Source organism: Canis lupus, chromosome 12, assembly GCF_048164855.1.
Source record: "Canis lupus baileyi chromosome 12, mCanLup2.hap1, whole genome shotgun sequence".
Lineage (NCBI taxonomy): Eukaryota > Metazoa > Chordata > Mammalia > Carnivora > Canidae > Canis > Canis lupus.
The window spans coordinates 39910035-39926290 of NC_132849.1; the positions used below are offsets into that span (position 1 = coordinate 39910035).

General features: G+C 42.0%; 1 protein-coding gene and 1 long non-coding RNA gene across 3 annotated transcripts in view; one reads left to right on the top strand and one right to left on the bottom strand.

Annotated features, from left to right (window-relative positions):
* The first annotated feature begins 931 nt into the window (after positions 1-931).
* SRD5A2 (steroid 5 alpha-reductase 2) overlaps positions 932-16256 on the top strand; it is a 40328-nt gene continuing 25003 nt past the window's right edge. For both annotated transcript variants that reach the window (XM_072770611.1, XM_072770612.1), the window contains exon 1: positions 932-1275. In XM_072770611.1, coding sequence (XP_072626712.1) covers positions 995-1275 — 281 coding nt within the window. In that variant the 5' untranslated portion in view covers positions 932-994. The remainder of the gene's footprint in view (positions 1276-16256) is intronic.
* On the bottom strand, positions 7436-14118 carry LOC140601547 (uncharacterized). Its single transcript, XR_012004550.1, has 3 exons — positions 12744-14118; positions 8633-8669; positions 7436-7656 (listed from the first exon to the last, which is right to left on the bottom strand). It is a non-coding gene; the product is annotated as an uncharacterized lncRNA (long non-coding RNA).

A 16256-nucleotide genomic window follows, 5' to 3' on the forward strand; every position in this document is an offset into this window, starting at 1 on the left:
CGCAAGAGATTAAAAGGGGCATGAAACATAGCAGGAGGGCAGCCAAGGGCGTCTGCGTAGTGAATCGGAGGAGGGAGGAAGAAATAGATAGTGAACAAGGGGGTGAGGGATGAGAAGAGGGTGGGAAATAGATGGAAGAACCACGTCTGGATGTTCAGAGCACAGTAGCATCTCCAGCCACCACGGTGTGGGACCCGACTCACTCACGCGACGAGCGCGGAGAGGGCGTCCTGCGGCCGGAGCCGTGGACGTTAGCCTGGGTCCTGCGGCTGCAGGGATCCGGGGGCGGCGGGGAGGCCAGGGCGGACCGACGCCTCACTACTCGGGGCCGCAAGCTTGGCTGGTGCCCCCGCGCTGGGGACGCGCCTCGTGGACGGAGGCGGGCGGCCCAGGGCGCACCCAGCACGACAGAGGCCGACCGCGGAGGATGGGGCAGAGGGGCCACCGACTGAGCGTGGCGAAGGAGCACCGAGCCCCTGGGCAGCCCCTCGGCGCTGCAGGCCGAGCCCGGGGTCGGGTGGGAGCGGGGGGCAGGGAGGGCTCGGAGGGGACCTGGAGGCTGCGGGGCGGCGGCACAGACAGCGGCCCAGGGCTCAATCGCCCCGTGGCTTTCTCTCCTGAGTTCCTAGTCCTAGGAGCTGCAGCCGCAGGGGGCGAGGGGTGAGGAGCGGGTCTTCGAGGGGCAGCTCAAGGGGGCGCCGGCGCAAGGCGGTGGCGAGGTGGGCGCGCCGGCGGGGGCCCCCAGGACCCTCGGTCCTGCCCTGGCGCCAGCGCTGCGACAGGGGCATCGACGCTGAGCCGAGCGAGGGCTGGCCGCGCGGGGCCGCGGGCAGGATGGAAGGGCGGGAGCCAAGGCCGAAGGGGCGGACGCAGGGTGGCGTCTAGCGCCCCATAAAGGGGCCGTGAAGACCGCGCTCGCCTGTGCGCGGGCGGCGGCACCGGCACCGGCACCTGCACCTGCACCGGCACCGGCACCGGCGGGGAGCGCGGCGCGATGCCCATTCGCTGCCAGCAGAGCCCGGTGCTGGCAGGCAGCGCCGCTTTGGCGGCCATGGGGGCACTGTTCCTGTACCTGGCCAAGCCCTCGGGCTACGGGAAGTACTCGGAGGGCCTGACGCCCGCCGCCCCCCGCCTGCCCGCGCGCGCCGCCTGGTTGCTGCAGGAGCTGCCCTCCTTCGCGGTGCCCGCGGGGATCCTCGCCCGGCAGCCGCGCGCTCTCCTCGGCCAGCCTGCGACGGTGCTCCTGGGCCTCTTCTGCGCGCATTACTTCCACAGGTAGCGGTTGCCCCCTGCGGGCGCGGCGGCGGCCCGGCGCTCGGCGTCCAGGAGCGAGCAGCCGTCGCGGGGCAGATCCGCCGGCTGCGGCGGGGCGGGAGCTCGAGCCGCTGGCGCCGACTGCTCCCTCCGCAGCCGCGCGGGCCGCCGTCGCCCCGGGCGCCTCGGCCCCTCTCCCCGCTCCAGCTTCCGACACCTCTCCTTGGCGGGGCGGGGGCGGGGGCGGGCTGCGGCTGGGATCCGGAGGGAGTCTACGGGGCCGCCTCTCCCGAAGGAAACCCGGCCCCGAGGGCGGCCGACTGGGTGTTCGCGGGCCTGGGCCGGTGCGAGGGGGGATGCGATGGGGGCCCGCCGGCCGCAGCGAGAGCGCCACCCGCCCCTCTACCTGGACAGCTCCCCGGGACGCAGGCGAGGAAGAGTCGCGGTGCTGCGCGGCCCAAACGGTCTTCCGAGTTAGGAATCCCAAAATTGGGGGCGATTTTGCCTCCTGGTCTATAAGGAGAGCCTGGAGAAGGCCTGCGGACCCCGGGGGCGGGGAGGGGGAGCCCCGAGCAAGGTGCCCGGCGCGCACACTCCTTCCCTCTCCGTGGTCCCCAGCGGCCACTGTCCCCTTGCGAGCTCCGCGTTTGGCGTGCCCGCTTGCGAGACCCAGAAGCCGGGGCTGAGCGGGGCGAGGGGCTTCCTGGAGACGATGCAGCCGGCGCCCCGCGAGGTTGGGTCTCCCCCGGGGCTCTCCGCCGCGCAGGACGTTCCCTCCGCGTTACGCAGACAAGCTCCGCGCGAGAAGACTCCACGACGGGGAAGTTGCCAAACCAAACCAAGAACGACCAGACGCACGGCCTTATTTTTGAATTGAGAATTTCTAGGGTCAAAGATCAAGGAAGTCTAGATTGGAAATTAGGGTAAAGAATGCGGGAAGCTGAAAGGCACAACTCTTTTTTTTTTTTTCATAAGGATGCCTCATTTCGAGACGAGGAGTTGTAAAGAAACGCATTTTAACCTGTCTTATCCTCTGGATCTCTTTTATCGGTCAGGATTTAATATTTCTGCGATCTTTTTTTGGTTTGTTTTGTTATTTCATTATTTTATTGGGCCGGTGCACATTTCACCATTGCTGAGATGTAAAGCTAACATAGAACTAAGAAGGTAGGATAGTAAAGGGGGTGAAGCCATCCACAAATTTACTGAGTAAGTTAGAAAGGTAGTTGGAATAGAGGGAAAAACTTGTTTAGGGGCTGAAGGGAGGTCTCTGGTTTCTAACAAAAATCTCCTAAAGGCTCTAATAATACAAAGGTCAGTTTATGGAAAAACTCTGAGTTGCACAAATGCCCTTTAGGCAGGAGAATGAGCTGTGGGGCAGCCTGTCTGCAGCAGAGATGACTGGGCTGGAGGCCACGGCTCAGGCCCAGGACCTGGACCTGTAGGTAGCAGTAGGCTGGAAGAAGTCTAGAGGCAGAGGTTACTGCTTTCACCCAGAGCCTTGGCTTTCCAGTTGGTCTGTAGGATGCAGATGCTTTCCTCAGACAAGGAACATTTATGCAATCTGAACTGAGTTCTCATTCTTTTAAAAAGATGAGTATTAGCCATAAGATTAGCCATAAGAACTAAAATTTCAGAAATGGGTGTCCTTTCGGCAAATATTTACTAAAAGTCTGTTGTGGACAAGGTGCAGGTTTAATGAACAACCACATTATCTTACTCATATTTAAATGGTTTAATTTGTACAGAAAAAAAAAAGGACGTTGAGTGCAGGAGTTAAGAGGCTAGCTTTTCACTTCACTGTTTTTGGAACCAACATTTGACAAAAAATATGATTCAATCAGACAATTGCTTTTATCTTGAAATTAACAACTGTCAGCACCATAAACAGTATTTTTATGAGGTCATTTCATCTTAAAGTAATGATTAGTATTTTCTGATAGTCCTATTAACATAATTTCAGACTTGTTTTTTAATTTTTAATTTAATTTTGTTTTTATTTATTTTTATTTTCAGACTTTTTTTTGAAAATAAAAGTTACTGTGCACAATAAATGATGACCAGTACATTAAAAAAGAAACAAAGACCAAGGAAGTAATTACCCACAAAATAAGTATGGACATACTGTCCATCTTCTTCAAGAGAAAATTTAAACTATACGTCAAGGATTTGGGGATTGATTCTGACTGAGGGAGAATTATCCACTGAAAACACAGCTCTGGGTTAGTTGTTCCTGATGTGAAAATGTAATGTGTGTCCACCTTCTCTCTTGTGTGAGCTCTTTCTTTGAGGCCACTGGAGTCTTGAATCTGTTATTTAGAGTGCTTATGAGATGTTATACTCTGCTGAGCACTCTTCATGAATTATCTACTAATCCTCACACCAACCTGTGTAGAGAGGCACTATTTTCACCTCCATTTTGCAGGTGAAAAACTAAGGAGGAGAAAAGTTTAAATAATTTGCCCAAGGTCTCACAGTAATTTTAGGAGCCACACATAGTTCAGATACAGGGAGTCTGAATCAGATCTCAGGCTCTTAGCTACCATGATAAGCTGTTCTATACTTGAATTATTATTTTTAAAATTCTGATGATAAGAAATATTCACCAAAGAACAAAAGGAAAATACAAAAAAAGTAGAAAACACCCATAATTTCAACACCTAAGTACATCAATAGTTAATGTTTTGGAACATTTCCATCAAGCCTTTTATTTTTCTTAGTTGATTTTTACACATGCTTGTTGTATTGAAGATATATAGTTTTGTTCTGCTTGGTTACTTAATATTTTATAATAAGTGTTTTCCCACATTATCATAGGATCTTTGTAAATATAATCTTAATGGCTGCATGTGATGTCATCTTATGTAAAAGCAATAATTTACCTATCCATTAATTTATAGTTGGGCATTTAATCCACCCCATTATTTTGCAGGAGGGAAGGTAGTTTAAAGTGATGCACATTTTTGCAACCTGAATTCTTTTCAGAAGCTGGGTGTGTTTTCTCAGCCAAGATTTCCAGAAGTGGTTCAAGGCCTATGAACATTTTTGTTTTGAGGCTTTAGGAGTCATGTGGCTTGATAATGAGGGTGCGTTAAGAAAAAAGCATCAGACTGCCTTGACTTTACTGTATTCTGTAAATTGCTGTGACACAGAGACTGAGATGAAGGGACAAGGGATCAGGAGGAAGGCTGGCTCACGGGTAGCTTGGACTCTTTTACAAAATGTTCCTTTAGGACTGTGCAGAACAGCAATACGTCTTTTTGGTTAGAAGTTAAAACTCTTTGTACGTTTCTCCATCCAAAAATCACACACTAGAATTTAACTTCCACAAGGGCAAGGGTTTTTGTCTCATCTGTTCATGACTATGTCCCTAGTGTATAGAAAAGTGCTGGTATTACATAGTTGGTACTCACTAAATTTGTTGAATGCATGAATGAGTTCTACCTCTGACATTGGTGCAGGTGATGAGGATTGTGGGAGAGCCAGTGACTACTTAGAAATCACTGCTGAGATTGCATGGCTAGGTCAACTGAGATAATTCTCCTCCTTTCAGAATCTATTGTTGTGAATGTTTGGATGGTCTAGCCACATGAAAATGATTGCTGTGTAAGCATATTGTCTAATCCACTGCCAAAATTGTGTGAAGTCAGTTATCTTTCGTTGACCTTGTCTATAGCCCTGGAATGATCCTTTCTTTGCTCATACTCTCTGATTGATCTTCATTTTCCCAAGAAGCCTTTGTATCCCATGCAATGATCATCATACCACCTATGTCTGTGGCAGTTGATATCTTTTTCAAGATTTGATATTTAGCTGAAGAAGGAAAAGAAATATCTTTTCACAAAAAAGAGGACTACATTGTGAAAAGTTGCTTGCAGAGTGACTTTTCATGATGAGTATCCAGAAACAAGGTGTAACAGACTCATTAGAGTCTGTTTGAACTTCGATCATTCCTGAGGCTTAGATGTTGAAACAGATGACATTTCCTAGTTAGCCAAATAAAATGATGGCTTCTATAAGATGCATTTTTGCTTTATTTGTCAGTTCATTCTTCCAACAGCATGAATTCTTTCCTGTTCTTCAAAACTCAAATCAGGATTGCTTCCTCTAAGAAGCCTTCTCTGAGTCCCTTCCCTGTAAATCCAGGTGTGGTACCATTCCTTGGGTTTTCATAGCAGCCAGTGTGGCCTTCTATGATGCACTACACACACCTGACCATAATTATCTGCTTTAAGGAAACTTCATCCTCATCTGTCCAGCATCCTCATTTTATAGAAGTAAAGCACCAAGAGGTTTAGTCAATGAGCGGCAGAGGAGGCTGGAATTTGAGTCTCCTGATGAACCTTGCCAATACTTCTCCAATCTTGTAAGAGATGCAGATGTCTCAAATATTCAGAAGTAATCAAACCTCATGAAGGAAACAAACTGATGACTGCCCAAGAAGAGGGGGGTGGAGAATGAGCAAAATGAGTGAAGGGGAATGGGAAATACAGGCTTTCCGTAATGGAATGAATGAGTCACTGGGATGAGAGGTACAACACATGGAATACAGTCAGTGGTATTATAATAGTGTTGTATGGTGACAGACTGTAGCTCTACTAGTGATGAACATAGCATAATATATAAAGTAGTCAAAGCACAATGTTGTACACCTGAAACTAATGTAACATAGTGTGTCAACATTTCAATTAAAAAAAAAGAGAAATATGTCTTTTTTAAAAAAAGATTTTAGTTATTTATTTGAGAGAGAGAGAGGCAGAGAGGGAGCATGAGGTGGGGGGCAGGGGACAGAGGAAGAAGGAACCAGGCTCCCAGCTGAGCAGGGAGCATGTGTGAGGCTTGATCCCAGGACTCCAAGATCACAACCAGAGCTCAAAGCAGACACTTACCTGACTGAGCCACCCAGGTGCCTGAGAAATGTGTCTTTAAATATAAAACAAAATAATAAAAACTCAAGAAAACTCTCCAAAAACCTCATGAAGGAAATTACTCATTGGCTGAGAGTCAGAGTATTGATTGATGCCCACACTGGAAACCACCTAGACAAATTTCTTCTCTTGCAGATTGAGAAGAAAGGCCCATGCAGGGCAAGCCATATTCTTGTAGTCACTTAATCATGTGTTAAGGACATTCCTGAGACATAATTTGATCAAGTAAGATTAGCTGAAAGATTTTTTGGGGGGGGACTTTATATATATATATATATTTAAACGTGTGTATATATTTAAAATGTATATATGTACATATACATAAAATCTATATATATAGATTTGGGGGGATTTTTATGTATACACACACACGCACATATATATATATATATATATATTTTTTAATTTAAAGAAAGATTCTTTAGAATGAGGGTTAGCAAACTTTTTCTGTAGAAAAGCCAGATTGTAACTCTTTTAGGCTTCACAAGCATACAGTTTCTGTTATAACTATTGTATGCTGCTGTTGTAGCATGAAAGCAGCCACAGATAATATGTACACAAATGAGTGTGGTTGTGTACCAATAAAACTTTATTTACAAAACCAAGGAGTGGGCAGTATTTGGCCTGTGGGCCCCAGTTCTTGCCAGCTCCTCCTTAAGAAAACCATGAATGGCATAGCTTTACAATCAGTTAATTGATTGTATTCCTGGTAATACTATGATTAAATTTTGTTAAATCCTGTAGCAAAGCAGTGGGCAAATTTTAGAACATTTCTGGTACATTTAAATAGGAATTTGGTAGTAATATCTTTTTCTAAGAATTCCTAGGTTCCAAGTCCTTTATCTGAACACTTGTGGGAAATAGTAGGAGTCTTGGGGTTTACATTTTAAATGAGATGACGTCATAAGCACATCTGAAAAATGCAGAGCTGTTTGCCAAAAATGTAAACCAGCTTTAAAGATCTTGACTGTTTCATTTTTGCCACATTGAAGAAAAGCTCATTCTAACGTAATGTCACTTAAAAAGAACATATACAATGAGCAAACAGTGATCCAAATTGGTTAAGTAATGTATATAAAATCACATGGCTAGGAAGGGGTGAAGTGTGGCTTGAACCCAGTGTTCTGATTCTTTATCAGAGCTCCACATGCTCAGAACCATGCTAGGTCTTGTGAGAGACACAGAAATACTACATCTGGTGCTTGCCCTCTGGAAGGAATGCAAGAAAGAGTCGTATATGTCTATCATTTTTTAAAAATTCCTTTATTCATGAGAGACAGAGAGAGACAGAGACATAGGCAGAGGGAGAAGCAGACTCTCTGCGAGGAGCCTGATGCGGGACTTGATCCCAGGATCCTGAGATCAAGACCCGAGCCGAAGGCAGACACGTGACCGCTGAGCCACCCAGGTATCCCATGTGTCTATCATTCTTTCTGGTGTGAAAGTGGGTGATGGTGATGTCAGTCTGAGAGGCCTAGAGCAGGTGGGAAAATGCAAATTGAGGGAGACCTAGGGGAGACCCAGTCATGCCACTGAATGTGCTGTCTCTGGTGTTTGTGCTTGAGTTTGCACAGAATAGAGGGTTCTCTCCCCCACCCAAGTTCAGAACCAACTGGGAGATAAACCTAGGAACTAAGAAAAAATGACCACCCTTATTAGAGTTAATTAAAGCTGATTTGGGGCAATATGGCTTGCATTTTAGATCATGTGGGCCTGCTAACACTGTACCTCAAAAAATATCCAGCAATGCTCACAGCTGAACAACCACAGACTTTTCCCAGTGGAGCCTGTTCTGAAAAGACATTAGAGTGAGAGATGGGCTGAGCTGTACACACCTCTGGAGAGGTGCTGCTTTTAAGTTCACCAAGCAGGCAATTCACTTTTTCGCTAAGAAGGAGTAAGCGAGGGACAGTGGAAAGGCCAGGAGGGATAATCTCATGATGGGCCCTCAGCCAGCGTGGGGGGTGGGGGGTGGTCATGAATGCTTTTCTGTTTCTAGATAGAATAGAAAAGTTGTCTACCTATTGATTTTTGCCAGAGCCTGGCAACTTGGTTCTGGAGCCTGCAGCACCTCTCATTCTGCTTTTTCACTCCCTGCCACATATGGCAATGAGGCCATCAAAATCTGGAATCAAGTTGTTTAAAAAGTCTCCGTGCTTAACCCAGGATCCTTTAATAAGAGCTCAGCCTAGGAGCTCTAAATTTAAAAACCCTATGAACTGGGGCCAGCAGTGCAATTTGCCTTCCATTTGGTTAGAGATGAGGGAAATGGAAGGGGGAACCAATATTTATTGAGCTCTGGGTGTTCCAGGAATTATGTTACATGATTTACATTGGTTATCTCATTTTGTCTTTGAGACAATCACTAACATTAATGCTATTTCGCAAATGACTGCGCTCCATCTGATTGCAGTGACTGGTGAGGGTGAGTGGGAGTGATGGGCACGCACCTGAGCTGGTCCTGCAAAGGATGGTCTCTTCCCAGATCTGTGGGTGAGAAGGTGATGCTCAGTCAGGAAAAGGGACCTGAGGATCTATGACTTAAAATTGCCCAGGGCTTCATATACTCTGACTTGGAATGCCTCTCTTCTTTTTGATACCAAATATCATTTGAATATATGCCATAATATCTAGTTCTACTATCCAAACCTTAATCAGGCTCCAAGCTCTTTTCAAAACCCTTCTATTATACTTGGGCCATGTTGTCAAGGCTGATCCTAGAAGTTGCTGTGAAGAAAACAGGCAACAAGCTTTTGACATTTTTTCCTATCTGACTATGAAACATCCCTTGATCCTTTTCTGTGTTTGGTGTCTATTTCTGTCTCCTGCCCCTGTCTGCTCTCTGTAACAACAGTATAAGGCCTCCCTCAGTCTCCCAGTAAATGTTCTTTACTTGCCCAAATCTGATAAATCTAAATATTAGAGTATTGGGTCCTTTCTTTCACATTATCAAGTTTTGAAAGTTCCTTATATATTCCAGATACAAATCTTTTACCAGATACATGCTTTGCAAGTATTTTCTCCCAGTCTGTGTAGCTTTTATTTTTCATTCTCTTGACCATGTCTTTTGGAAATCAGAAGTTTAAAATTTAAATGCCATCCAATTTTTCTGTTTTTTTTTTTTTTTTGTGTGTGTGTGTGTGTGTGTGTTTGTGCTTTTAATGTCATAGCTAAGCAATTTTTGCCTAATCTCAGGTCACAGAGTTTTCTCTTATGTTTCCTTATAAAAGGTTTATAGTTTAGGGTTTTACATTTAAGTATATGATCCATCTAGAGTTAATTTTTTAATTTTTTTAAATTTTTATTATTTTTTTATTTTTTTAAATTTTTATTTATTTATGATAGTCACACACATAGAGAGAGAGAGAGAGAGAGAGAGAGAGAGAGAGAGGCAGAGACATAGGCAGAGGGAGAAGCAGGCTCCATGCACCGGGAACCCGACGTGGGATTCAATCCCGGGTCTCCAGGATCGCGCCCTGGGCCAAAGGCAGGTGCCAAACCACTGCTCCACCCAGGGATCCCTAGAGTTAATTTTTTTAGATGGAGGAGGGGCAAAGGGAAAGGGAGAGAATCTTAAGCAGGCTCCGTGCCGAGTGCTGAGCCTGATGTGGGGCTCAATCTCACAATCCTGAGATCATGACCTGAGCTGAAATCAAGAGTTCGATGCCTAACCAACTGAGCCACCCAGGTGCCCTGAGTTAAATTTTTTTTTTTTTTTTTTTTTTTTTTTGTTAATGTAAGAAGTATGAATCAAAGTTCTTTCTTTCTGTATGTGTATCCAATTGTTTCGGCATCATTCATTGAAAATACTGTTCTTTCCTTAACGAATTGCATTTGCATCGTGTGATATGAGCAGATACTTTGCTAAAGAAAACATAAAGGCAAATAAAAACATGAAAAGATGGGCAGCCCGGGTGGCTAAGTGGTTTAGCGCCACCTTCAGCCCAGGGCCTGATCCTGGGGACCCAGGATCGAGTCCCATGTCAGGCTCCCTGCATGGAGCCTGCTTCTCCCTCTGCCTGTGTCTCTGCCTCCCTCCCTCCCTTCCTCTCTCTCTCTATAATAAATAAATAAATAAATAAATAAATAAATAAATAAATAAATAACAATCTTTAAAAAAAAAACATGAAAAGATGCTCAACATCATTAGTTGGTAGGGAAACGTAAGTTAAAGCAAAATGGGATACCACTATGCATCCACTAGAATGGCTAAAAACTAAAAAGACTGACCATACTAATTCATCTACATTGTTGATGGGAATTACAACAGCAGTCATTTTGAGTAACATTTTGGCAGTCTTTTAAGAAGCTAAACATAAACCTACCATATGACCTAGCCATTCCATTGCTAGCTATTTTCCCAATAAAAATAAAAGCACATTTTTTTAAAGCACATATTTATACAAAGATTTGTATGCAAATATTTGTAGCAACTTTAGTTGTGGTAGCCAAAACCTGGAAACAACCCACATGTCCATCAACCGGCGAAAAAGCAAATAAACTGTGTTGTATCCATAAAATAGACTACTCACAATAAAAATAAAAGGAATGAACTATTTGATAAGAGCTACAACATGGGATGAAATGCAAAATAATTATTCTGGGTAAAAGAAACCAAGCGAAAAAAAGTGTCTTATGAGTCCATACGTATAAAATTCTATGAGATTGAAACTAATCTAGAGTATATAAAGTATCAGTGGTTTCCTAGGGAAAAAAGAGGGATAGGAGGTGGGATTATGAGCAAGGGTATGAGCAAACTTTTGGTGGTGATGGATGCGTTTAGGATTTGATATCATGATAGTTTCTGAATTTATCAGATTACATACTTTAAATATGTGCAGTTGGTTCTTAATTATACCTCAATAAAGATTTTTAAAAAAACTGTAGATGGACCCATGAGAAAATTATATATATGTGTGACCCTGAGAATTGCTCTAAGTTTCTGTGAGGCTAATCTGACAATGTTTAATAATAGCTGAAAAACTGTTCACTTTTTTTCATTTTTTTGTGTGTTTTTCCCCCCCAGGAATTTCATTTAGGGGAAATATTGAAGGGACATAATTGAAAAGAAAGAAATCGATTTATATAAAGTTACGGTGTTACTATTCACAACTGTGAAACACTAAAATTTACTTAAATGCTCTATAATTGAGTGCTGATTATAATCAATAGGATTGAATATCATGTATACTTAAAAATATTAGTTTTTGGATTACACGATGAAAATAAATATATAACTCATTTAGTAAAAAAAAATAGACCTGCATTCTGAAAAATCTACATCAACATATATGAATTAAAATTGATAAGGATTGGAGTACAAAATGATGTAAATAGCTGATACTTCAGGTTTGCATTTTTTCTTTTTTTAAAGGATTTATTTATTTATTAGAGAGAGAGAGAGTGGGGGGAGAGGCAGAGGGAGAAAGAATCTCAAGCAACTCCTCACTTGACCTCATTACCGTGAAATCATGACCTGAGCAGAGATCATGACCTGAACTGAAATAAAGAGTCAGATGTCATCCAACTGAGCCACCCAGGCACCCTGCATTTGCATTTTTCTTATAATATTTTCAGTGTTTAGTGGTTTAAGTCCTACTAAACTTAATAGAAGAAGTAAGACTGATATTATAAGATTTTAAGAAGTACCTTCCAAACTGACCAGGGAATTAAATGTCCATAGAGATCAAGACACTCCTACAAGTAAGCACTGCTTTGAGGAAAGTCACCATTTATGTGTAAATTCTGTTTTACTGAGCCACTATGACATCACTAGCTCCTGACATTGCCACCTCTCCTAATGATACTTTGAGTTAGGATGTTGAAGATCCCTTAGAATGTAATCATGTTACTTGGCAAATTGTCAACACACAAATATCCTTTTAATATCTGTAGAATCTAGAGGGATGTCACCACTCTCATTCTTAATAATAGTAATTTATGTCTCCTCACTACCTCCCCATCTTCTAGTTAGAGCTTTATCAGTTTTATTAATCTTCTCAAAAAACCAGATTTTAGTTTCATTGAGTTTCTATGTTAACTTTTCTGTTTTCATTTGTTTGCTGTTTTGATATTTATATTTAGCTTCCTTCTGCTTTGGGTTTAATTGTTCTCCTTTTTCTAGTTTCTTAAGGCAGATTGAGACCTCCTTTTTCTAATATAGGCATTTATTGCTATGAATTTCTTTTTTTTAATATTTATTTATTTATTTATTCATGAGAGACACACAGAGAGAGGCAGAGACATAGGCAGAGGAAGAAGCAGGCTCCTGGTGCGGAGCTTGATGTGGGACTCTGGGATCATAACCTGAGAGCTGAAGGCAGATACTTAAGCAACTGAGCCACCCAGGCATCCTGTCTTCAAGTATTATTATACCACTTCATGTACAGTATAAGAATATGAAATAAATACTTCCATTTTTTTCTCTTGAAATGTATGTGATTGTCATTATTTGTTTTACTTATATACATGCTTTAAAAAGCTCCACCATATTGCTATTATTTTTTAAGTAGTCAGTTATCTTTTAAAGGGATTTAAATAATAAAAAACTTATATATTTACCTGCATAGTTGCCACTTCTGATGTTCTTCACTTTTGGGGATTGGTCCATATTTATATCTGGGATTATTTTTTATTTCACCTAAAGAACTTTATTTCTTTTAGAACAGTTCTTTTAGATTGAATATTTGAAAATATCTTTATGTCTCCTTTTTTTCCTGAAGATATATATTTCTAGGATATAGCATTCTAGAATGACAGCTGTCCTTTCAGTACTTTAAAGATGTTACTCCTCTGTCATCTTGCTTGCAATCTTATAAAAAGAAATTGGCTGTCCTTCATATCTTTGTTCCTCTATACCTGTGTCTTTTTATCTCTGTCTACATTTATTGTTTTTTCCTTATCATTGGTTTAGAGCAATTAAATTCTTTGGTGTAGTTTTCTTCATGACATTTTTTTTTTGTTTTGTTTTGTTTTGTTTTCTTCATGACTTAATGTTCGGTTTCTTTAAACTCCTTAAATCCATAGACAAGGTTTTCATCAAATTTGGACCATTTTTATGCATTATTCTTCATCTCCCTGCTTCTTTCTCCTGTTGCTCAGAAACTGCAATTACATATCTATGAGACCTATGCATGTATAAAACCATCCCAGAGCTCACTGATACTCCTTTCTTTTTTTTTTTTATTCTTTTTTTTTTCAGTTATTTCATTTTGAGTAGTTTCCATTGGTATGTCTTCAATTCATAGTCTCTTCTTTTGCGTTGTCTTATCTTCTTAATCCCATCTGGGATATTTTCAACTCAGACATGGTAGTTTTAATCACTAGAAGTGTGATTTTCGTCTTTCTGCTATCTTCTATGCTTCTACTTAATCTTGTGAACATGTGGAATGCAGTTATAATAGCTGTTTTTTTTAAAAAATTGAAGTACAGTTGGCACACAATGTTATATTAGTTTCAGGTGTACAACATAGTGATTTAACCAGTTTATACATTATGCTGTGCTCACCATAGTGCAGCTACCATCTGTCACCATACAATGCTTTACAATACCATTGACTATATACCTTTTATCCCCATGACTTATTCATTCCATAACTGGGACAATTATAATAGCTATTTTAATGTCATTGTCTGCTAATTCTAACATCTGAGTCATTTCTATGTCAGTTTTGATTGATTATTCTTCAAAATATGGGTGTTTTCCTGTGTCTTTGCATACCTGGCAGTCTTCAGTCTTTGATTGGATGGTCAGATGTAGCTTCTTGGGTGTTAAATACTTTTGTATTCCTATAAATATTCTTGAGCTCTACTCTGGGATGCAGTTGAATTACTTGGAAATAATTTGATCCTTTCAGGTCTTGATCTAATTTTTTTTCAGTGGTTCTAGAAGAGTGCTAGTGACAAGGCTAATTAATTCTCTCCTCTGAGGTAAGGCCTTTATGAACACTCTACCCAATGTTCCATGTATTATGACTTTCTCTGTCTGTCTGGTTGATCATGTGTGAGCACTGGGCATTGTTCCCTTTAGTCCTTTTGAGTGATCCTTTCCTTACATAAGTATGTTAATTAAGGCTTTGCTGAATACTTAAATATTCTCTGCAGGTCTCTTTGTATCTCTTGCATCTTCATTACTTTGTCCTGCGACTTCTAGATGTATTGATCTGGAATCTCAGTTGTGTTTCCTCAGTGCAGCAAGTCTTCAAACCTCTGTCTGAGATTCCCTTCTCAGAGAAGGAAAATTCTCTCGAAGAAATAACCTGGATCAATTATAAGGCTCACATCATCTTTGTGTGTGTCTCTCAGGGATCCTTGTCTTTCATTGCCTGATGTTCAACGTTTTGTAAATCATTATTTCATATAATTTGTCTTGTTGTTTTGTATTTTTGTTATTCAGCCTGGAGGGTAAGTCTAATCCTTGTCACTTCATCTTGACTGGAAGCAGAAGTCCTTCCAATGGGGTTTAACATTTATCTTTGCTAATTTGATCATTTTCAGTGCTTGTTGACTTGCTGGTTTTAATGGCTTCTGCTTGCACTCAGTGTTATTATACCAAAGCTCATTGGTTTGTGTTTCTAAACTTTCCACCAATTTGTTCAGAGTGTTTCTGTCTCAGTTCAGGTTGCTATAGCAAAACACCATAACCTGGGGGTGGTTAAAAACAGATCTGATCAAATTTCTGATCAAAAACAGAAATTTATTTCTCACAATTCTGGAAGCTGGAAGTCTAAGATCATGGTGCTAGCAAGGTCCAGTTTAGGTGATAGTTCTTTTCTGGGTTGAAGGTGGCTGACTTCTTGTTGTATCCTCACATGGTGGGAATAGGGTGAGTTAGCTCTCTGGCCTCATTTTATAAGGGCACTAATCCTGTTCACAAAAGTTCAACCTTTATTACCTAATTACCTCCAAAGGCCCCACCTCCAAATACCATCACATTGTATTAGATTTAGGTTAGATTTCAAGATATGAAATTTTGAGGGACACAAATATTCAGTGCATAACAGTTTCCTTTTTTTCATTATGACCCTATTGCTTTTACCATTCTCAGGCTTAATGTGCAATGACCTTTAGGTCCCATGTTATAAATTCTTGAACTTGTGGAGAGCTCAGCATGATAGGAGAATGGTGGTTTCTTTTGTTTGTTTGTTTGTTTGTTTTAATTTTTTATTTATTTATGATAGTCACACACAGAGAGAGAGAGAGAGAGAGGCAGAGACATAGGCAGAGGGAGAAGCAGGCTCCATGCACAGGGAGCCCGATGTGGGATTCGATCCCGGGTCTCCAGGATCACGCCCTGGGCCAAAGGCAGGCGCCAAACCGCTGCGCCACCCAGGGATCCCTGGTGGTTTCTTTTGTAGGAGTTGTGTGGCTCCATGTAGCTATTGCTGGCAAGGTGGCCTTAAAAGTATAAGATGGAGAATAGTGTGGGAGATATCAGCAGATGCTTACGAGTGACATATCTGAAACTTTCACATGGTAAATTCTGCCACAGAGACCTCAGAAAAGGCTTTTTCTTTTTTCATCGGCATGAACGATGGAATGAAGATGTAGGAGGGAGATGCACTGAGGCAGATCTATCTTTGAAAGTTGTGCCCTTTGATCAGGGCTACTGAGTCCCAGGACAATATTTAAAAGAAGGTAGAAACCTCTCAGAGATTCTCAGAATGATGGCACTATATAGGCCTCATTGCCACATGGCTATATAAAACAGTTTGCAAACCACATGAGAAGCCCTATAAATCTAAGCTGCAGTATGAAGCCGAACAGCTGGAATTAGAAAACGAGAAATTTCTTTTTGAAAACAATGACAAATAAAGGATGCAAAATTGCGCTTACAGAAATGATGTGTTTGTGTCCAACAGTGAACATGTCTTGTCCTGAGCCTACAATAATAGGCTTGCTGAACTTTGTGCTTCAAGCTGGAAACCACCCCATGTTTCCATTTACAATTTATTTATTTGGTCATGAGCAGTAAGCATGAGTGGCTGAGCAGGCATGCCTACACAATGCCAAAATCCACCTCAAATTTATCAACTTAAAGAAAAAGAAAAGTTAGACTAGTTACTTGAATTAATC